General features: G+C 39.5%; 1 protein-coding gene across 1 annotated transcript; it reads left to right on the top strand.

The window, feature by feature from the left end:
• The first annotated feature begins 10,622 nt into the window (after positions 1-10,622).
• LOC117989430 (uncharacterized) lies at positions 10,623-14,688 on the top strand. The gene is made up of 4 exons (XM_034976786.2): positions 10,623-10,748; positions 12,138-12,287; positions 13,232-13,397; positions 14,627-14,688. The coding sequence occupies exons 1-4, from the start codon at positions 10,632-10,634 to the stop codon at positions 14,686-14,688; spliced, it is 495 nt and encodes a 164-aa protein (XP_034832677.1). The 5' UTR covers positions 10,623-10,631.
• The last annotated feature ends 9,061 nt before the right edge of the window (positions 14,689-23,749 follow it).

The raw sequence follows: 23,749 nt of genomic DNA, 5'->3' as shown, positions 1-23,749 counted from the left end.
AGATCAAGTAAAGTAAATTAAAATTATATTTTTTTTTCCTCTAATCTTTGTAAGGTGGTAGATTATTCCGTATCCGGGTATATTTCTATTCCGCCCAATTTATCACCCTTACAAATGGCGCCCGAACGTTTTTTTTATATAGTTATTTCAGTATATTTTGAGAAATTTTGTGAATTTTATGAAATGTACTCCGCTGATTGTACAATTTTCTAAGTAGTGACACATTGCAAAGAGCACTAAGCTGTTTTTTTATGGTTAACTAACTAAATAATAACTAATAGTTAGAAATTTTGTTTGATAGTTTAAGTAATTTTCTGAGTATAGTCCAACAGTGGTTTTTTCTTATTTAATTAACACATTATAAATGGTGTTTATGCCGTTCAATTATGTTATTTGACTTACCTTTGAGGTGTATAAGTGAATGTTTGCCTTCAGTTTAGTAATAAACATTGCTTAACTGAGTTGTTGTTGGGTATTGCTTTCAATAGTAAGTACATCTTATGTTTGAAAATTCCGGTAACTTAGTATAATTAAAGTTTTGAAACGCTATGTGCTGTTAACTAGTTACACACATACATTTATAAATACTAAGAGTTACAACTTGTGAAACTAAATATATAAACTATATTCAGAGATTACATTAAGTTCAAGTATGAAGTTATGAACAATTTTTTTTCAGTGACTTGATACTTCATTATTTTGTTGAAATTTTGTTTAGAGCAGTGTTAAGGTTATGATAAAAGCTACTTCACACACAAAACATGTTAAGTTTAATTGAATGCTGGTAGTTTAAAGTGACATTTAGAAACAGATTTTGTTGTATTTTAGGTTATGTGTTAAAAGTGTAAAGTAACAGCCATCAAACCACTGCACAATCTCTTTGTTTTTTTTTGAAAGATAATATGCTATTCAGAGTTCATTGCAACTTCGTTGCCTGTTTACTTTTGTAATTGTAAAGGTTGTAACACACTGTGTACTCATAAAGGTGATACTGCACCTTACAATCATTTATTCAATTTTGGGAAGTTTATTTTGTTATATTTTGTTTACTATAGTAATAATATGTGCTTGTATTATTAACGATATTTTGGAATAGGAACATAATTGATAAAATAGGTTAGGATAGACTTAAGAATATTGTTTTTGTTGTGTATTTTGCTTGTGTATATTTAATAGTTTAAATAACTTCTTTTGTGTTTGTGTTTAACCAATTTGTATAAGGCTAAACATAGACAGTTACACAAGCTCGATATTTTGTCAAATGTGTTTTGACTTAACACAATGGAACAGACTTTTGCCCAGTTTCATTCACTTTTGAAGGACGAATTGTGTTATGAGGTATCCATTCGTTCCGAAACTCCAGCACCTACAGTGCTAGGTTTAAAGAAACAGTTAAAACAATTAATTCAGGAAATTCCTTCTGAATCAATTTTAGAGACAGATTTCTCTTCTGAAAGTGAGTTAGGGGTTATTACTAAAAAACTTCAAGACTTAGAAGATTTATTAAAAAAGTGTTCTGACACTAAAGATAGACATGCCCTCTGTAGGTCTAAAGCTTTAGCTTCACATTTGTACTTTAGAATTTTGAGAATACAGTGTTCCGAACTCAGCTTAATAAGTAGGAAGAGTGAATTACATACAAAGTTGCAGAGTTTGATTTCCAGATTAGATGCTGACAATGAGTCGTCTCACGACGAATCACTGGATTCCGAGAGTACCGCCGTTGACTGCACTGGTGATAAAAATGTTGCCAAGTGGAAGTTAAATTTCAACGGACAGGGTGATCCGCGCAGTTTCATCGAACGCGTTGAGGAATATAAAAGATCTTATGGCGTTTCAGATGGAAAATTATTTGTTTCTGCATTTCATCTTTTTACAGGCCGAGCATTGTTATGGTACAGAGGCAACAAATGTCAAGTTTCGTCTTGGTCAGAATTGAAAACTTTATTTTTAGAGGAATTTGATGCAGTAGATTATGACTACAGGTTGCTAGGTGAAATTCGAGCAAGAACACAAGGCTCTGAAGAACCTGTGTCTATCTATTTCGCTGTAATGTTTGGCATGTTTTCAAGGTTGTCAACACCACTTTCCGAAGAACAAAAGTTACAAATTTTATTACATAATATTCGCCCTTTTTACTCAGAACAATTAGCTCTTGTTGACATTAAGTCTGTCGCAATGTTGAAGGAAAAGTGTCGCAAACTAGAGGCTGCGAGGCAGCGTTCCGCCTTATTTTCTGAGCCTACTAACAGTAAGGCAACTTTAAGTTCAGAGTTTGCTTACAAACAAGTGACAAAACAGATAAACACACTTTCAGTCACACCTGCACCTAAGGTTGATACAAGTAAAGGCACTGATTTTACGAAAACAAATAAACAACTATGTTACAAGTGCGGCAAGGGTAACCATTCCTTTAAATTTTGCAGGACAGTTCCGAAATTTATTAGATGTTTTTCGTGTGGACGTCAGAACTTTACAGTAAAGACATGTCCAAGTTGTAGTAAAAAGGCGATTAGTAAACCCGCTCCGGACAAAAATTCAAAAAACTAATTAGTAAGAACTGTGCAGAGACACAAGTAAAGAACTTGGTCATTAACAACAAAACATCCCTTTTACCTGACACAGTTCTGTATTCAGTGGATAAACGAGACTTTAGGCCATATTTAAAGGTTTTTGTTGACGGTTTTGAGATTACAGGTTTACTAGATTCCGGTGCTTGCGCGTCAATTTTAGGTAACCAGGCGCACAAGGTTTTTTTGAAATTCGGTTATAAATTGCATAGCAGTGTTGATACCACATTTTCAGTGGCAAATGGAGACAAACTTGATTGCATGGGTTATATGTTTATTCCGATTACTTATAATTCCGTAACTCACATAATAAAATTTTTTGTAGTACCCTCTATAATAGCGGATGTTATTTTTGGTTGTGACTTTTGGAAAACATTTCAGTTAGCCCCTGGCATTTTTGATAATTTAGAATTAATTAAGGCACCTTCTCAATTTTACAATATTTGTGCGATTGATAATAAACAAATTCATACCATCACTTCTTTTGAAAACTTATCATCTCAACAGAAAGAATTAGCCCAGTCTGTAGTAAATAAATTTTTAGATATTTCTTCAGAGAAAATTGGATTGGGTAGAACAAAATTAATTGAACATGTTATTGACACCGGTGATGCCTTGCCAATAAAAATAAAACAATATCCACTTTCTCCCGAAAAGAAGGAAGCTTTAAGTAAAGAGTTAGATAGGATGCTGGAAATGGACGTAGTTACTCCGAGTGAAAGCCCTTGGAATAACCCAGCAATTTTAGTGGAAAAGGCAAATGGAGACTGGAGATTTTGCCTAGATTGCAGGAAATTAAATTCAGTGACAAAGGGGGATTCATACTCAATACCGTACATTCCACAAATTCTAGATAGCTTGAAAGAGGCAAGGTTTTTATCATCGATTGATTTAAGTTCAAGTTTCTGGCAAATTCCGTTAGCTAACGACTCTCAGGAAAAAACCAGTTTTACAGTTCCTGGTAGAGGGTTATTCAAATTTAAAGTCATGCCGTTTGGCCTATGCGGTGCACCAGCACGACAGCAGAGGTTAATGGACCAGTTATTTAATCAAAATTTTTGTAGTGATATTGAAAATGGAATAGTATTTTGTTATATAGATGATATTGTTATTTGTTCTGCTGATTTTGAAACCCATTTAATTTTATTAAACAGAGTTCTGGATAAACTAAAAATGGCTCAACTATCCATAAATTTTGATAAATGTAATTTTTTTCGAAACTCTTTGAAATATTTAGGGTATATAGTGGATGAATTTGGTTTACGCACAGATCCTGGAAAAGTTGCCGCAGTTTTGAACTTTCCGACCCCAAAAACTGCACAGGAGGTAAAGATTTTCCTAGGCACTTGTTCTTGGTACAGGCGCTTTATTAGGAATTTTTCAACCATCGCTGCACCACTCAATAAACTAACGAGTAAAGGAAAGAACGCACCTAAATTTGAGTGGAGCGAACAGGCAGAGGTAGCATTTAATACATTGAAGAATGCGTTGGTAACCGCACCTGTTCTTGCGGTACCGAATTTTGAAAAACCATTCAAAATACATTGTGATGCTTCTGCATATGGTGTTGGCGGTATGCTAACGCAAGAAACCGATGGTTGCGATCATCCCATTGCGTATGTCAGTAGGAGCCTAAATAAAAACGAAAGGAATTACAGCGCGACGGAACGCGAGGCTCTAGCTGTGATTTTTGCAGTGGAGAAATTTCAGGCTTATTTTGGTTCCAAGCCAGTCACAATTATCACAGACCATGCATCCCTAAAGTGGTTCTTAAATTTAGAAAATCCCTCAGGACGACTCGCCAGATGGGGTTGTAGATTATCACAGTATAATTTTGTTATCGAACATAGGAAGGGTTGTGATAATGTAGTTCCGGATACCTTGTCGAGACTCATATACGTAGATGTAGTTGGGGATCGTAATGATAACTCTAGTCAACAAGTTTTGGTAGATGACTGGTATGACAAAACATTTAATGGCTGTAAAATCAATCCAGCAAATTTTCCGAATTTTTGTATTTTGAACGATAAACTATATCGTTACAGTAAATGTAAATACCAGCTTCTCAGTGAGTTCGACTGGAAAGAGGTAGTCCACAAGAACGACATCCTTAGAATTATGCAACAAAACCATGCAGACGCAACTGCAGGTCATTTTGGTGTGTTCAAAACTCATCGCAGATTATCCCTCAGATATTTTTGGCGTGGTATGTATAAGGACGTGGTTGAGTACGTTAAGAATTGTGATACTTGCTCTGCGTATAAACACACGACATCAGCCACTCCAGGTCTGCTTGGGAAGCCTAAAGTCTGCGAGAGACCTTTTCAGGTCATTTCGGCTGATTTAGTCGGACCTTTGCCTAGGTCTAAATCAGGATTTACATTTCTTTTTGTGGTGACGTGTTGTTTTTCGAAATATACAATGTTGTTTCCGTTACGGCGTGCCACAGGTGCCGCTGTTGTTAAAGCGCTAGAGAATTTTGTATTTTTGAACCATAGTGTTCCAGAGACTGTGATTGTGGACAATGGGTCCCAATTTACAGGATCTGAATTCCGTAATCTCATTAAGCGTTATAATATTCCGAAATTACACTACACACCACTGTACACTCCGCAAGTTAACCTTGTTGAGAGGTACAATAAGGTTGTTATGACTGCTGTAGCCGCTTTTGTGAAAGATAACCACAGGTCCTGGGACGAAAACCTGTACAAGGTCCAGTTCGCCATAAACAGTGCGGTTAATGAATCCACTGGATTCTCCCCGTTCTTCCTTGTCCACGCTAGAGAACCGGTCTTAAATGGTTCCTTCTATAAGGACACGGATAAGGAGTACGAGGCCGGAATTCCAAGGGAGGAATACGCAGGAAAGTTTGGAACTTTGGAGGACATATTTGGTCAGGTTAGGAGAAATTTGTTTCAGGCTCATGCAGAGTATGCAACGCATTACAACTTAAGGCGTAGGTCTGCAAGCTATTCTGTTGGGGATATAGTGTGGAAAAAGACCTATCCACAAAGCGACGCTACAAATTTTTTCGCAGCTAAGCTGGCACCTAAGTATGAAAAGTGCAGGGTTGTCAAGGTTTTGTCACCTTTGGTTTATGAACTAGTTAGAGTAGCTGACAACCACCCAATAGGCACTTGGCATATTAAGGATATTAAGAAGTAGATATTTGCCATTACTTAGTTTGGTCTAAACTGTTTGAATATTTAAGTTATCAATATTCAATTAGGAATTTGTATGAGTGTAGTGATGTTCTGAGTTAACAGTTACATTACCATGGTTCAGTTGAGGAGGAATGTAGTGGATGTATGTAGGGATGAATATGTGATGATTGGAATGCTTGTGGTAGACCAACCGGTTGAGAAAGTAAAAATGCAAATATCGTACTTTGGGGATAACGAAAAGGGGGGGTTTTGTGTTTTGTTTTCGTTTTCCTTCTAGATAATGGATCATTTCTGTTATTTTTTCCGATTCTGTTCCGAGATCTATTTTCTAGGAGAGTTATTTCGTTTTTTTCTCATATTCCGATTTTGATTCGGTTTTATTTTTCCGAATGGGATAGAGAACGGTTGCCATATCAGATGGACCCGTTCACAACCAGATTTTCCGTATTTGTTGAGTAACAAATATTACGATGGTAGTTTAAAAGAGTGAACCACCGTAGGCCTAGACGCATTCTATCAGTCAGCTGAAGAATGATGCCAAGATGTTTCCACTCAAGTGTCTTAGACACCATGAAGTTTTTTTGTATATATTCTTTTTAGAAGTTAGGGTTGTGTAGTTAAGTATAATGTATAAAACCTTACACTGTTTTCAGTATATTTATTTTGTTAGACAATTTTCCTTGTTAGTAGTAGATGTGCGTTCACGCGTAACTTCTGTGTTTTTTTTGTTGGTTTGTTTCAGGCAAATTGTTAGTAGTTGTTGGATGACGCTGAGGGCAGCGTGGTTCAACCTGTTGAACCTTTTCGTAGGAGGGGAAGTATTGTGACGTTGTAAATTTTGAACTACTAATTAGCGTTTCGCTTTTAATAAAAATCTATTTTGTTCAAAGTATGTTGGTGCCACCTAGCATCAAGGTGCAGAACTACGCGTGGGTCGATGTTCAGAGTTCATTCGAGCCACAATAGATGGCGTTTGCTTCGTTGTCAATTGTCGTAAAAATAAAACAAAAATAATTAAATAAAACCATAATATCATTTGTTTATTGTTAAGTCATTAACAAAACGGTTCTTATAATATATCCTTAGGTTCCGCAAATATTCAAAAATGAATTGGCTTCATGATCAAACAAACTGAGAGCGGCGACACTCGGGTTGCGTCTGGCAACACCGATTGATGAGATTTAGAATTTTCCTGGAGTCAACATGTGAAGACGAATTTCTTTCGTTCCAGGAAAATCTCATTCCTTTTCGCCCATGGCTTCGCCTGGAAAAATACAATAGTTCTAAATGTAGTCATCCTAACGTATTTCCATGTTTCATCAGTTATGGTGAGTGAAAAATCAAGTAATGTGGATTCGACAAAATGGCGGTTTGGTTAGAGAAAATCCTAATTTTATGATTTCATTCCAGTTCCAGTTATTTTATCTTCCCAAATAAATGAGGATAATGGGTTGTGGGTGGACTTCTGAAAACCATTGGTGGCCAGGAGTTCAATAGGTGAGTTGTGTTTGATCGGGAAAATTCCACGTGTCGAAATTTTCACACAGCACAAATTATAATCTTGTTTTTCTTTGTTACAGGGTTTTCGTATTTACGTTTACGTTTACGTTTACGTTTACGTTTTACGTTTAGCTTCAGTTTTCCGTTGTAGTTTTCCGTTTTTTAGTTTTCGGTTTTCGTATTTATTTCTTTTGCACATTCACGTTGACAACTTAATTGCTATGGATAAGACTTGGTGAAAATCTTTGTAACGAAACATTTCGGTTGTGAAGAATCAAATAAATTGAGTATTGGATCTTGGCCGATGCCGTCCAGCTACCTTGCAGTCTTCGCACCTACAAGTAAGCAAATGTTTGTATCCTGCAACAGTTTAGTGAACCTTCTTAGTGTATGTGTACAGTAAGAACCCTGTCTTTACTACTGAGCTTTTATTTTGAAACAATTTTATGAATTTTACTGTGTCATTGTCTATTCCATGCCAATGGCATCTTAAATTTAAAACATAGATCTTATGTACTATCTACCTAAGTCATTCTAATGTATCTAAATTAAGTCTTGGCATTAAGCTAGAATAACTAAACATTATTAGCCATCATTCTGTATTAAGCGACCCCGGTAAAAGTTACATTAAAAACAATTTTGCCTAACATCTAGCAAATTTCATTTATAACACCTCATATGCATTACAAGGGAGTCGACGGCTAGCTTCTATTCTTTACTAGGTAGATAGATCAAGTAAAGTAAATTAAAATTATATTTTTTTTTCCTCTAATCTTTGTAAGGTGGTAGATTATTCCGTATCCGGGTATATTTCTATTCCGCCCAATTTATCACCCTTACAAAGTGTGTCTGTCTGTCTGTCTGTCCATCTGTCTGTCTGTCTGTCTGTCTGGTAGCTCTTCACGGTATGGACCGTGGTTAAATGGATGGCCGTTTAACCGATTCCGATGAAATTTGGCACAGAGATAGCTCATATCCCGGGAAAGGACACATGCTACTTTTAATCCCGAAAAATCAATTAGTTCCCGCAGGATTTAAAAAACTAAATCCATGACGAGGTCACGGGCATCATCTAGTAAATAAATATTTTATTTTGTGCCAGCAGCAATAGTAGGAATATTTTTTCACAAGTAAACCTCTGCTTGACCGAAAGGGACTACATAGGGCCACGCTAGTTGCATATCTGTAGGTACCTACAATATTATATCTGCGGTTGATGTTGATGATGATGATGATGATGATGATGATGGTGTATCAAGTATTCTGCGGTATAGTGCAAGATATTTTACGAACTCGCTTCAAAGCGTATAATCAAAGACCGAGTGCTGCGTTGCAAGATGGCGCCAATGTGCATAAGGCTCTTCAAATATAGGCGCAGGGCCACGGCTTTTTCTAAAAAGTGATTTCAAAAAGTACTACGCCCTAACTAACCTAAGCACTCGTACACGACTCGTAATAATCAATGCGAGTGTGACCCACAAAAATGTTATTAATAAATTGACAAATAACTAAATCATAACTAAATTAGAGTAAATTATCTCTTGCACGCTATTTTGAACTATATTTTTTCCGTAATTCAGTTCATCATCAATTTTATCAATGAAAACTGCTCATTTCGCTTCATAGTTTGCATTAACCCTTAGGAAACAAAATCATGGCAATGCAACGGCACCTGCCTTGTTGCGGTAGTTCTCGCAGCTTATTGCAATAAATACTGAAACTCATGACTCCGTGGTACTGTTGACGTCATTCATCTTTTAGGTTACTGAAGCGGCGTCGATTTTGGTGGAGCTGAAGTCTTCGGCGCCGACGTCACTGGTGTAATATGCGGCTATAAGCGACTTTTGCACGGGACTCGTGGAATTCTTTTCTTTTAAGAGACAGAGAGAGAGAGAGTGAAGAAAGAAGAGCTTACGCGATAGAAACAGAGCCGTTTATTAAATTTTGGGCCATAGTGCTATGCGAGCTGAATTGCATTTTATAATTTATTGCATGTGTTTGATACACATGTTGCCATGTATTTTAATATCTTTGCGAAAAACTTAACTTCCAGGTAAAATGCTTGTATTAAAAAGCGTCCGTGTTCGTGTTAGAATGCGACAAAGTCATGGCCTCGCGGTAACTATAAGCGACAAAGCCGTGGCCCCACAGTAACGGCGTCGTACAGTTTGTCCACGGTGCCTTGTTGCGGCGGCTACGACCCTGTTAAAGTTCTGGCAGCTTGTTGCAATAAATACTGAGCATAGTTGTCTTGCAAGTGCTAGCCGTTTGTAGTGTAACGTTTACTTTAGATATACGCTCTAACAAATAAACCTGTTTTGTCTTTCTCTGTCATCAGTAATTTGACATTTGAAGGAAAAAGACAAAACAGAGTATAACTATTCCACCGCTATTCCAGGTTTATTTGTTAGAGGGTTAGAGTTCGCTTGAAACATAACAGTCAGCTATGTGTACTAAGACCTTTAAGCTCTCTAGTTTGATTCTAGTTGTTTGGAGTGTTTTCATTATACTGGCTAACCGCCGCACTCAGAGTCGCAAATCGTTACTTAAGATTGAGTTAAAACGAGACAGATTTATGTGAGAGATATAGCTCTGTCTCGTTTAACTCAATCTTAAGTAACGATTAAGCGACTCTGAGTACGGCTGTTACACTTGTCAATTAAAGGTCTTGGCGCTAACAAGATCTGATTTTTTTTTGTGTAATTTAAGTTTATTATTTGTAACCTGGTGGTTGTCCATTTAAATAAAAAAGAAAATAAAAAAGTAGGTACTTCCTGTTGACATAGTGACCTACATAGAATACTAAAAGTATATAATTATATAGTAATAATAATTTACCGTTGTTTATACTCTTTGATATAAATCGATACCTTTGATCACTTGACTATGTCACTATGTCACTATGTCACTTGATGCATGTGCATTGTTGTCATGGATAAGATAATGGCATTTATCATTATTGAAACTTTTCAAAATTTTGTATAGTCCGTAAAACATGACTCCTCTTGTGCCATTTTAACTCTATATGGGTCATGTCATGTCAAAAGTACGGCGGCTCGATTGCGGTACAATGACAGCTGCAGTGTCACAATCGCAATCATGTCTGATTGGTTAAAGCTTGGTCACTATTGGCTACAATCTATTGTTGCAACAAGAATACCATAAATTCAGCCAATCACAACGATTGCGATTGTAATAATGATTGATGCAGTTTACCGGCAATCGAGCAGCTCACCTTTAAACTGCCTTTAAAATAAGGACTGAAATCGTACTTTTGACAAAAAAGTTAAAACGGCGCGTGAGGAGTTAAATTTTACGCATTATAATGATATATTAGTTGTTTTTGTATTGTTTAGGAATATTTTAGGAATATAAAATTATAAAAATCACGTATGAAATGGAAAGAATTAATGTGATATTTTGCCCTGACTTGAGGCCTTTGGATCAAGATGAATTGGCATTCAGAAGAAAGGCCCTGAGAGACGCAGTGATATGTGTAGGATGGCTAAAATTAGTAAGTAGGTAGGTACCTATAGTTCGCGACAGGTTGACATGGCAATTGGGGTATGAGGCGGCGAGACGCCCCGCACATCTGCACAGTCCCCGCGCTAACCGCCGAACCGAAGTCTGGTGGGAGGCTTCGGCCGTGGCTAGTTACCACCCTACCGGCAAAGCCGTGCTGCCAAGCGATTTAGCGTTCCGGTACGATGCCGTGTAGAAACCAAAGGGTATGGGTTTAATAAAAACTGCCATACCCCTTCCAGGTTAGCCCGCTATCATCTTAGACTGCATCATCACTTACCACCAGGTGAGATTGCAGTCAAGGGCTAACTTGTATCTGAATAAAAAAAAACCCGGTACGGGATAGCACGGATACCCCGATTGCCACTGTCGACGTGTCGCGAAATGAATTTACTTAGTTGCATATTAGAAGTTGCCGGTGTATCATCATCATCATCATCAACCCATTGTTTCCTCTCAGACGCATCACAGGCAGACGGATCTCAGACAGGTCGGGGTCAGAATGAGAAGGGTCACACAGGGTGGGCCACAGTCCACTATTTCACATACCTTTGAGAACATTGTGGAGAACTTTCAGGCACGTAATTTTCCCCACGATGCTTTCCTTCACCAAGTAAGTGATATTTTATAAGTAGGTATATACCTAACTCTGAAAAGTTAGAGAAGCGTACCCGGGATCGAACTTCGGCCCTCAAACAAGAGGCTGACGTGTTAACCACTAGGCTATCATTGCTTTTCCTGCGTTTGATCGCTCTAATTTTATTAAAATAAAACCGGTCAAGTGCGAGTCGGAGTCACTCACGATGGATTCCGTACCATCGCACAAGATAAAGCACTATGTACTTTCTAATTTACCACCTTGTTTTTTCATTAGGTATTTGTTGTTATAGCGGAAATAGAAATATACACTCTGTTAAAATTTCAACTCTTTACCTTAATTTATAAGATATATACCTACAGACCGCTGATAGACAGACGGATGGACAGACGGACGGACAGACAGACATGACGAATCTATAAGGGTTCCGTTTTTTTGCTATTCGGCTACGGAACCCTAATGATGGAATCTCATACAAACTTTCATCCCATATTTAACCCCCTTGGCAGTGTAATTTTCAAAAATCGTGAAATGTGTATTTCTGATTCTTAACCTAAATACCAATTTTCATCGATGTAACTTTAAAAATGATAGACTTTCATACAAACTTCCATCCCCTATTTACCCCCCTTAGGTGTGGAATTTCGAAAAATCTTTTCTTAGTGGATACCTACTCTTTACCCTCCAAATTTCATGTCTCTAGGACCAGTTAGGCTATGCGTTGATTACGTTGATATAATATAAAGTCAGTCAGTCAGTCAATCAGGACTTTACATTTTATAGATATCAGTTATATGCTACATGGTATTATGGTATATGGTACTCTGCAACAGTAAAGGGACACACATGTCTAAAGTTATTCAGTACATGATTCTGGCGATCATACCTTTTATCATTCTTAATGGATTGTTTCTATTCTTGGGAGCTTTGGAAGTAAGTGTAAATTAATCTTAATATATTATACTAGTTTTTGCTCGCAACTTTTTCCGCGTGGACCACACAAATTTCAGACCCCTATTACACCCCCTTAGGGATGGGGTTGAATTTTAAAAAACTCTTTCTTATCGGATGCCTATGTCATAATAGCTATCTGCATGCCAAATTTCAGCCCGATCCGTCCAGTAGTTTGAGCTGTGTGTTGATAGATCAGTCAGTCAGTCAGTCAGTCAGTCAGTCACCTTTTCCTTTTATGTATTTAGATTCGCTTGTCTGATTACCACGCAGGCTTGTTATGTAGTCTATCCTTTAAAAAAGACTATCTTTATAGTTAGTGTCATGTAAAAAAACTCTAACTATACCTGCGCAGTGGATGGTTTCAGTCAGTCACCTTTTCGTTTTATATATTTAGAAGAAGACTGATCATTATACGAAGTATTTGTTCAGCCACGCTATTAGTCAACCCTTCATCACCCGAGTAGTATGAAGTTCTTTCATGTGATAGTGAGAGAACGACATTTTGAAATCTTTCTCGATACTTTCCACTTTACCTACCCCTACTTTATTATTATGTTTTATTATTTGTACCAAAAACATTTCCAGTAAAGAGAAATAGAGAAACAAAAGTGGACAGGGAAGCGAGGGAAGAGAGATCTCTACTAGTACGCTGTGCCAGATCCTTCTTTCCACGCACATGCAAACTGTGGAACCAACTCCCATCGGCGGTGTTCCCACTAGATTACAACATGGGGTTATTCAAGGGGCGGACCAACAAATTCCTAAAAGGCCGGCGACGCATCGGCGGTTCCTCTGGTGCTGTAAATGTTTATGGGCGGCGGTAATCACTTAACATCAGGTGACCCGCCTGCTCGTTTGCTCGCTATGTCTATTTAAAAAAAAACCTACTTGGAGATCTCTCATACTCCCTTTACTTTTTCTAGGAGAAGATTTGGGCACTGCATATCGGGCTATGGCTCTGCCTCACCATAGCAGCATACGAAACAGCACTGGGAGTCATGGGCGGACTGTACTTCAGTCGGACTGGATATTTGACCGTGCACTTCTTGCTCGCCATTTTATTCGCCATTATGGCGATATCAGTTTTCAGTAAGTTTTGTTTTTTTAATAGAGATAGCGAACAAACGAGCAGGCGGCAACCGCCGATGCGTTGCCGGCCTTTTAGGAATTTTAGGAAGTTGCTGCCTTGTATTTAAAAATTTCACAATGTCGTTTGAAAATCAGTTTTTTTTATATCTGATTTTTAAAATCGGTGCAATGCTTTTACTTAGATTGCCTTTATTGAAATGTAGTGTGTGTGTTTTTAGTATTTGTTGTTATAGAGGTAACAGAAATACATCATTTGTGAAAATTTCAAATTGTCTAACTATCACGGTTCATGAGATACGGCCTGGTGATAGACAGACAGACAGACGAGCGGACAGCGGAGTCTTAGTAATAGGGTCCCGTTTTACCCTTTGAGTACGGAACCCTAAAAAAGGGCGATAGTCCAGTGGTTAAGACCTCGATCAGTAAGCGTCGGGGGGTCCGGGTTCGATCGCGGTCACACAACCCTAACTTTTTGGAGTTATGTTTGTTTTAAGCAGTTAATAAGGTAGGTATCACTTGTTTTAACGGTGCAGAAAACTCGCGAGGAAACCTTCATGCCTGAGAGTTTTTGATAATGTTCTCAAAAGTGTAGGAAGTCTCCCAATCTGCACCTGACCACAACCAAGCCAATGGATCTCCTCTCGGAATGAGAAGGATTTGGCCAAGCCGTTCTCATTCTGAGAGCAGATCCTTGCTCAGTATTGAGCCGGCGATGGGTGATGGTGATGATGATAATAAATTTACAAAACACAATATTTTTAGGGTTCCGTACCTCAAAAGGAAAAACGGAACCCTTATAGGATCACTTTGTTGTCTGTCTGTCTGTCTGTCTGTCAAGAAACCTACAGGGTACTTTCCGTTGACCTAGAATCATGAAATTTGGCAGGTAGGTAGATCTTATAGCTGACATTTGGGGGAAAATCTGAAAACCGTGAATTTAGGGTTAGATCACACAAAAAAATTTAAATTGTGGTCATGAACTAATAATTAGTATTTTCAACTTTCGGAGTGAGTGACTAAATCAAGTGGGGTATCATATGAAAGGTCTTCACCTGTACATTCTAAAACAGATTTTTATTTATTTTTATGCATCATAGTTTTTGAATTATCGTGCAAAATGTCGAAAAAATACGACTGTAGTACGAAACCCTCATTGCGCGAGCCTGGCTCGCACTTGGCCGGTTTTATATTTGTTAATGTTTGTAGTAAAATTTTTTTTTTTTTTTCAGCTGTAGTATGCCACGATGTACTATTAATACACGCGTATATAAGACTGCTCAGATCTCTGTAACGTAAGATAATGATAACACAATTATTAATATGTTTGTATCACTCTTTTTTATTGTTATCTAACATTAAAAAAAATGTAGTATTGACTCGTCTTTTATTTACTTATAACTAACTAGGTGATGCCCATTAATTCGTCCGAGTGAATTTAGGTTTTACATACATTCATCTAACGTAGGAGCATCGTCCCACACTGATATTATCTTATTTATTCAATGAAATTCCATTGTACAAGAATATGTACTTTTTAATTATTTTTAATTTACATGGCTACCATTTTAAAATTTTCACTATTTGTTATTATAGGTGCAATATAAATAGGTACCTACTCACTCTCTGAAATATTTTACTCACTACCTATTACGGTTTATGATATACCTACAGCCTGCTGACAGATAGACAGACAGGCGGACGGACAGCGGAGGCTTAGTATACGTAATAGAGTCTCGTTTGGAACCTTTCGGGTACGAAATTCTATAAATTAGTGAAGCTGCTTGGAATAACGCATAAAATTTAACTCCCCACGCGCCATCTTCAAAGCTAAAATGGCGCGTGAGGAGTCATTTTTTACGGACTATAATTATGTCTTTTCATTTAGGCCGTTTACTGAGTTAATGATGCGAAGAAAACCAGAAAAATAATTTGGTTAAACCGCAGAATATTGTACAAGAAAATTTAATTGGAAAACACGTTAGAGGTAGAGTAGGAGAAAATGTGGTCGAGGAAACCAGAAATTAAGTTACATGGATCAAGCTAAGAAGATCAAGCTGAGATTAATGTTGCAAAGTAAAAGATAAGGTATAGGACAGATACGCTGGAAAAAACTGCGTTGAAAACATTTCCAATACTATCTTGTACACTTCCTAGACATCCTAGAGTCCTAGACCGCTTTAAACCATTTCATCTTTAACTAAAATCTCTAGTGCAAGTATTTGAAAAGGCAACTCGTCAAAAAAATGTGCAAAGGATGACATAAAAATATCTTAAATATTCCAAGAACTTGGAATTCTTGTCTTTATAAAATAAAACTACGCGGAAATAAGTAGCTTCAGCAAACGCTGGTCAAGTATTTCAAGCCCTGTTATCATTAAGCAAGGAAAGAAATTCTTTCCTTGTGGCGCATTCCTCACTACTAAGAGGAAACTTGCATGCCTGAGCCTTCGAAGTCAAATAAAGGCCCATGCTCAGTACTGAGCCGGTGATTGATGATTGATAATAAATGAAACCAACGGTTTGATGTGCTCTTAGAGGTACGAACTTAAATTCTAAATTCGAACCTCCAAAGCCTGACTTGACTCAACGTTGCAACTTGCAACAAAACTAAACCACCCGGATAAAATCACAACAGCTGCAACTTCGAAACCACGCCAGTGTGAAACCAGCCTCAAGTTTGAAGTCAAATATAATTACGTAATGCGTTGGTGCAATTTGTGCAATGTACTCGGTACTCGCCGTGATAAAAGATACGGCCATAGCGTAAGGATATAATGCATACAGAGGTTCGACGAAATCATCTAGATGGAGCTATCGTGGGGTAAATGCGGAACGAAGGAGCGACCAGAACTGACTTACGTAGTTAGGACTTGGGGCTCTATATTAAAGGGACGGTCGTCATTTACCACAAGATCAAAGGCAGCCGTCTAGATAGAGAAATCGTGCAGTAAGTGCAGGACGAAGGAGCGACCCAAACTGGCCTACTTAGTTAGGGCCTATGTTGAAAGGTCATTATGGTTGTCATTTACCTACCACAAAATCATTTAGATGGAGCAATCGTGGGGTAAATGCGGAACGAAGGAGCGACCAGAACTGACTTACGTAGTTAGGACTTGGGGCTCTATATTAAAGGGACGGTCGTCATTTACCACAAGATCAAAGGCAGCCGTCTAGATAGAGCAATCGTGCAGTAAGTGCAGGACGAAGGAGCGACCCAAGCTAGCCTACTTAGTTAGGGCCCTATGTTGAAAGGTCATTATGGTTGTCATTTACCTACCACAAAATCATTTAGATGGAGCAATCGTGGGGTAAATGCGGAACGAAGGAGCGACCAGAACTGACTTACGTAGTTAGGACTTGGGGCTCTATATTAAAGGGACGGTCGTCATTTACCACAAGATCAAAGGCAGCCGTCTAGATAGAGAAATCGTGCAGTAAGTGCAGGACGAAGGAGCGACCCAAACTGGCCTACTTAGTTAGGGCCTATGTTGAAAGGTCATTATGGTTGTCATTTACCTACCACAAAATCATTTAGATGGAGCAATCGTGGGGTAAATGCGGAACGAAGGAGCGACCAGAACTGACTTACGTAGTTAGGACTTGGGGCTCTATATTAAAGGGACGGTCGTCATTTACCACAAGATCAAAGGCAGCCGTCTAGATAGAGCAATCGTGCAGTAAGTGCAGGACGAAGGAGCGACCCAAGCTAGCCTACTTAGTTAGGGCCCTATGTTGAAAGGTCATTATGGTTGTCATTTACCTACCACAAAATCATTTAGATGGAGCAATCGTGGGGTAAATGCGGAACGAAGGAGCGACCAGAACTGACTTACGTAGTTAGGACTTGGGGCTCTATATTAAAGGGACGGTCGTCATTTACCACAAGATCAAAGGCAGCCGTCTAGATAGAGCAATCGTGCAGTAAGTGCAGGACGAAGGAGCGACCCAAGCTAGCCTACTTAGTTAGGGCCCTATGTTGAAAGGTCATTATGGTTGTCATTTACCTACCACAAAATCATTTAGATGGAGCAATCGTGGGGTAAATGCGGAACGAAGGAGCGACCAGAACTGACTTACGTAGTTAGGACTTGGGGCTCTATATTAAAGGGACGGTCGTCATTTACCACAAGATCAAAGGCAGCCGTCTAGATAGAGAAATCGTGCAGTAAGTGCAGGACGAAGAAGCGACCCAAACTAGCCTACTTAGTTAGGGCCTTATGTTGAAGGGTTTATTATTGTTGTTGTCATTTACCACAAAATCAAAGGCGGCCGTCTAAACAAAGCAATCATACAATAAGTGCGGGACGAAGGAGCAGCCTAAACCCTACGTAGTTATAGGGCCCTATTCTAAAGGGTCATCATGATTCTCATCTACCACAAGATTAAAGGCGGCCGTCAGACAGAGCAATCGTGCGGTAAGTGACTGACCCGAACTGATCTTCGCAGATAGGGCCGTTGAGCAGAATTACCTTGACATCAAAGGCGTTGGACTACTGTGCCTCTCTTTATACTGTGATACGGCTACATTGTTACAAACGCGCGGCTCAGAGTGGATGGGTGATGATAATTACAATCTCATTTGGGCTTTTAGGTACTTTTTATTTCTCTTTGCTTAGGTTCTTTTTTAGGTACAACTCTATTTACGACTACCTACCCGTTGAAGAAGTCAAAAGTTTTTTAGACGAGTGGGCTTTTTGTTCACGAGCTTAGATTTCAAAAAAACTGTCACGTGCATATAGAGTTTACAACGACCTCCCTGGTGCAGTGGTGAGCGCTGTGGTCTTGTAAGTGGGAAATCCCGAGTTCGATTCCTGGCAGGGGCAACTTGGGAATTTAAATTTTCTAAATCGTCTCGGGTCTAAATTGGGAGGCTGGTTACCACCCTACTGGCAAAGCCGTGCCACCAAGTGATTGAGCGTTCCAGTACGATGCCATGTAGAAACCGTTTAGGAGTATGGGTTTAATAAAAACTGCCATACCCCTTCCAAGTTAGCCCGCTTCCATCTTCACTTACCACCAAGTGAGATTGCAGTCAAGGGCTAACTTGTAATGGAATAAAAAAATAGTAGAATACATCTCATACTTACGTAATTATGGAAAGTCCACATCCATTATATCTGGTTCCCGCGCGTTCTGGTCGCTGGCAAAAGCCATTCAAGGCAACTTCTGTCGTTCCTCGTTTCCACCTTTGCGCAAACCGGATGATACACTGGCCCACACCGCCAAAGAGAAAGCCGAAATTCTAGGCACACTATTTGCTGCCAATTCAACGCTTGATGACGGGGGGAGAACACCGCCTACCATCCCGCGGTGTCAAAGCTCGCTGCGTGACATACGCTTTACCCAAACAGCTGTGCGTAAGGCACTCCTCTCTCTCGACGTCAATAAAGCGAGTGGGCCGGACGGTATTCCTGCGGTTGTGCTCAAAATATGTGCTCCTGAGCTGACACCCGTCCTGACTCGTCTGTTCCGTCTGTCTTACTCCTCCGGCACAGTTCCATCTTCGTGGAAGACTGCCTTAGTTCACCCTATTCCGAAGAAAGGCAATCATTCGGACCCCTCAAATTATCGACCTATCGCGATTACCTCCCTCCTGTCCAAAGTCATGGAGCAAATCATAAACGCCCAGCTGCTGGGATATCTTGAGGAGCACCAGCTGATCAGTGATCGTCAATACGGTTTTCGCCACGGCCGATCAGCTGGTGATCTTCTTATTTATCTCACGCACCGCTGGGCGGAAGCCATTGACAGCAAGGGAGAGGCTCTGGCGGTCAGTCTTGATATTGCAAAAGCCTTTGATAGAGTTTGGCATGAGGCACTTCTATCGAAACTACCATCTTACGGACTACCAGTGAAGCTGTGTAATTGGGTCGCCAGTTTCCTTGACGGTCGCAGCATCAAGGTCGCTGTCGACGGTTTTTGCTCGGAACTCAAACCCATCAATGCTGGCGTCCCTCAGGGCTCGGTGCTATCGCCCACACTGTTCATCCTGCATATCAATGACATGTTGCATCACAACAACATCCATTGCTGTGCGGATGACAGTACGGGTGATGCCCTGTACAAAGGACATACACAGCTTTCTCGCGCAGTGCTGGAGGAGTGTAGAGCCAAACTTGTGTCTGACATAGAAACCTGCCTAGGTAAAGTGTCAGAATGGGGCGCACAAAACCTAGTGCAATTTAACCCAACTAAAACACAAGTTTGCGCGTTTTCCGCCAAGAAGTCCCCTTTTACACTGCCTCTTCTCTTTCAGAGCACTCCCCTCACACCTTCCAACAGCATTGGGATCCTTGGAGTCCACATTTCGAGCGAGGTTCAATTCCGCGATCATTTGGAAAGCAAGGCCAAATTAGCCTCCAAAAAGCTTGGGGTGCTCAACAGAGCAAAGCGGTACTTCGCGCCCGAGCATAGGCTCCTACTCTATAAGGCGCAAGTCCGCCCTCACATGGAGTACTGCTCCCACCATTGGGCTGGAGCACCCCAGTACCAACTCCTTCCATTTGATCGGATCCAAAGGCGGGCTGTTCGACTTGTGGACGATCCCAAACTAACCGCCTCGTTGGAAAGCCTGGAGCACCGCAGAGACGTTAGCTCTCTATGCGTGTTCTATCGCCTGTATAATGGGGAGTGCTCTGAAGAGCTTTTTGACCTCATTCCACCCTCTTTTTTCTACAACCGCACCGCGCGCCACCGTAAGGAATTTCACCCTCACCATCTGGGTGTCTGGTGCACTTCGACCGTCCGCTGCGCCAGATCCTTCTTTCCACGCACGTGCAAACTGTGGAACCAACTCCCATCGGCGGTGTTCCCACTAGATTATAACATGGGGTTATTCAAGGGGCGGACCAACAAATTCCTAAAAGGCCGGCAACGCATCGGCGGCTCCTCTGGTGCTGCAAATGTTCATGGGCGGCGGTAATCACTTAACATCAGGTGACCCGCCTGCTCGCTTGCTCGCTATATCTATTAAAAAAAAAAAAAAAAAAAAAAAAAAAAAGCATTAGGGTTACCTTGAAGAAGACGAAGAAGAAAATCTGAAACATGACTCATGAATATGACTCATGAAACTGAACATTCATTGATCGATATAAGCTAATAGCTTTTTAGGGTTCAGTACTTGAAGGTAACCTGATTGGTTGGTGACTCATAATGGTTAACTCCCGCTGAGTTTTTGTCTTTCTCATTTTTTGACTTCGTAAAAGATAGAGCTCTGTACTGACTTCTCTCCATGGAAACAGTATAGCAGTGTGTACTAGAAATGTTTTGAACCAGTACAATCGATTGATATGAACTGTCGCAAATAGGTCACACATCCCTCATTCAAATTAGGTGCGTACCAAAATCATTCAAATTCCAAACATTGACACACCATTGAAATTGAAAACTGAGACCCTTTCGTACAACGTTCACAATATCAACGTTGAACCGGCAAAACGGAATGTTTTAATTAGTTTGTGAGTGACTCGTCACATTGTTTGTGTCGCGTTTCGGCGACTGCGAGCGACTCATTCCTGCGACGTGCATCAAAATGAGGTTTAATTAGCATTGCGTGCGTTACATACGAGTGCCTCCGCGTACCCTTGTGTAACCTAAATATCTCAATGGTTTTATTAAATGTCAGCTTTGGTCTCATAACATGTCGGGAATTCATTCCTGCGACATCAAATCGTATACAGTTAAATATACAAAATATGGTTTCAGGGAAATATGTAATTAGTTTGTGAGTGACTCGTCACATTGTTTGTGTCGCGTTTCGGCGACTGCGAGCGACTCATTCCTGCGACGTGCATCAAAATGAGGTTTAATTAGCATTGCGTGCGTTACATACGAGTGCCTCCGCATAATCCTTATGTAACCTAAATTATATCTCAGTGATCGCACCGCACCGCACCGCACCACAGCTCATCGCACCGCATCGCACCACAGCGCAGCGCATCGCACCGCAGCACGCCGTACACTATTATCCGTACAATAGAGCAAAAATCCAGCCCGTTCATAGACAGGACCTGGGCGCGTTTGAAACCCTCGTAGCTTTAGTTTTAAGTTTGCGTAATGATTATCACCACTATATCTTACAAATCCAACATCTGACTATCAATAAAAGTAATTTATTACCTATTTGACTTTGAATTTGAAGGGCCATTATAATTCGGAATACCTCTACCTCATTATTCTAATTCCAACAGCTCTCGCGTCAAATTCCTCGCTAATTAAATCACATTAGGTGGGATGCATGCCGCATGAGTGAACTGTTCACAGCCGAAACAACGCGAATAATTGCTGCCAATTGTGCCGAAACTAATTGTAACAACCTAACTATTTAACGTTAAGCAAGTATATATTCCCTGTGATTTGTTTGAAGTGGATTTTAATTAGCTCAATAAATATTTCAAGCTTTTTTCTTCCTCAAAGAAATTACATTAGGTAGGATGCATTGCATGCCGCATTAGTGAGTTGTTCACAGCCGAAACAACGCGAACAATTGCTGCCAGTCGCGCGTAAATTCCCTGTGATTGGTTTAAAGTAGATTTTAATTAATTCAATAAATATTTCAAGCTTTTTTTTAGGATTCCGTACCTCAAAAGGAAAAACGGAACCCTTATAGGATCCCTTTGTTGTCTGTCTGTCTCTGTCCGTCTGTCTGTATGTCAAGAAACCTACAGGGTACTTCCCGTTGACCTAGAATCATGAAATTTGGCAGGTAGGTAGGTCTTATAGCAGACGTAAGGGGAAAAATTTGAAAAACGTATATTTGTGGTTACATCACATAAAAAAAATTAAATTGTGGTCATGAACTAATAATTAGTATTTTCAATTATCAAAATAAGATAACTATATCAAGTGGGGTATCACATGAAAGGGCTTCACCTGTGGATTCAAAAACAAGTTTTTATTTATTTTATGAATCATAGTTTTTGATTTATGTCGAAAAAATACGACTGTACTACGGAATCCTAGGTGCGCAAGCCTGACTCGCACTTGGCCGGTTTTTTCTTCCTCAAAGAATCTCTGACCTCTTTAAGAATAGAACTTTGTACCTACCTATTTAGTTTGCTATGATAGCCTAGTGGTTAGGACGTCCGCCTCCTAATCGGAGGTCGGGGGTTCGATCTTGGACACGCACCTCTAACTTTTCGGAGTTATGTGCATTTTAAGTAATTAAATATCACTTGCTTTACCGGTAAAGGAAAACATCGTAAGGAAACCTGAATGCCTGAGAGTTCTCCATAATGTTTTCAACGATGTGTGAAGTTTGCCAATCCGCACTTGGCCAGCGTGGTAGACTATGTCCAAAAGTCAAAACCAATCATTTGACGTGCTTTTTTTAGTTTAATCGATAATTTAAAATGGTTATCACGCATCAAACTAACAAAGGACATGGATTTTGCGTAATTTGAAAGATATTCTATCACTAAGAAACAATTTATTTTTGACATAGTCAAATCCCGTTTTCGGAGGCAAAACTTTGAGAAAATTTCCACTAAACATTAAACATCCTCTCATCTGAGTGCCTATTTAGGTACTTATCTTAATAAATAAAATGAAAGTCCGTGAGCCCATTTCATCCCTTCTCAATTTTATGAAACCCTTTTCAAATACCCTAAGTATTTGAAAAGGGTTGTCTACAACTTTGTAGTTCTTAAAACTACGAATTGAATAATAGTTATTTTCCGATACTGGTAACCCAATTTATTAGTGTGAAAATTTTTAATTATCAAAATTACAGGGGATTTTTAATTTTTAGGGTTCTGTACGTCAAAAGGAAAAAATGAACCTTTATTGGACCACTTTGTTGTCTGACTGTCAGTCTGTCTTTTTTTTTTAATTTATAGACTAGCGCTTGGCTGCTATCAGATCTGCTGGCAAGTGGTGATGCAACCTAAGATGGAGCGCGCTTGCCTAGAAGATGCCTATTCACTCTCGACCTATATTATAATTGGAGGGGAAAACTGATGCTGGAAGGGTGTTCCAAATCTTAGCGGTTCAAATTCTGTCTGTTTGTCTGTCTTTCGTGTCTGTTAAGAAACCTATAGGGTACTTCCCGTTGACCCAGAATCGTGAAATTTGGAAGGTAGGTACTTAGGTCTTATAGCACAGGTAACGGAATGAATTCAAAAACCGTAAATTTGTAGTTAAATCACAAAAAAAAATGTGTTCACGAATAAATAGTTAGTATTTTCAACTTTCAAATTAAGATAACTATACCAAGTGGAGTATCATATGAAAGTTCTTTACGTGAACATTCAAAGACAGATTTTTATTTATTTTTTTGGCTTTTCGTGCAAAATATCGAAAAAATACGACTGGAGTAGGTACGGAACCCTCGGTGCCCGAGTCTGACTCGCACT

The sequence above is a fragment of the Maniola hyperantus genome, chromosome 16 (genome assembly GCF_902806685.2).
Source record: "Maniola hyperantus chromosome 16, iAphHyp1.2, whole genome shotgun sequence".
NCBI classification, from domain to species: Eukaryota; Metazoa; Arthropoda; class Insecta; order Lepidoptera; family Nymphalidae; genus Maniola; species Maniola hyperantus.
The sequence above is the reverse complement of the archived record's forward strand: the minus strand, read 5'-3'. Positions and strand labels throughout refer to the sequence as shown.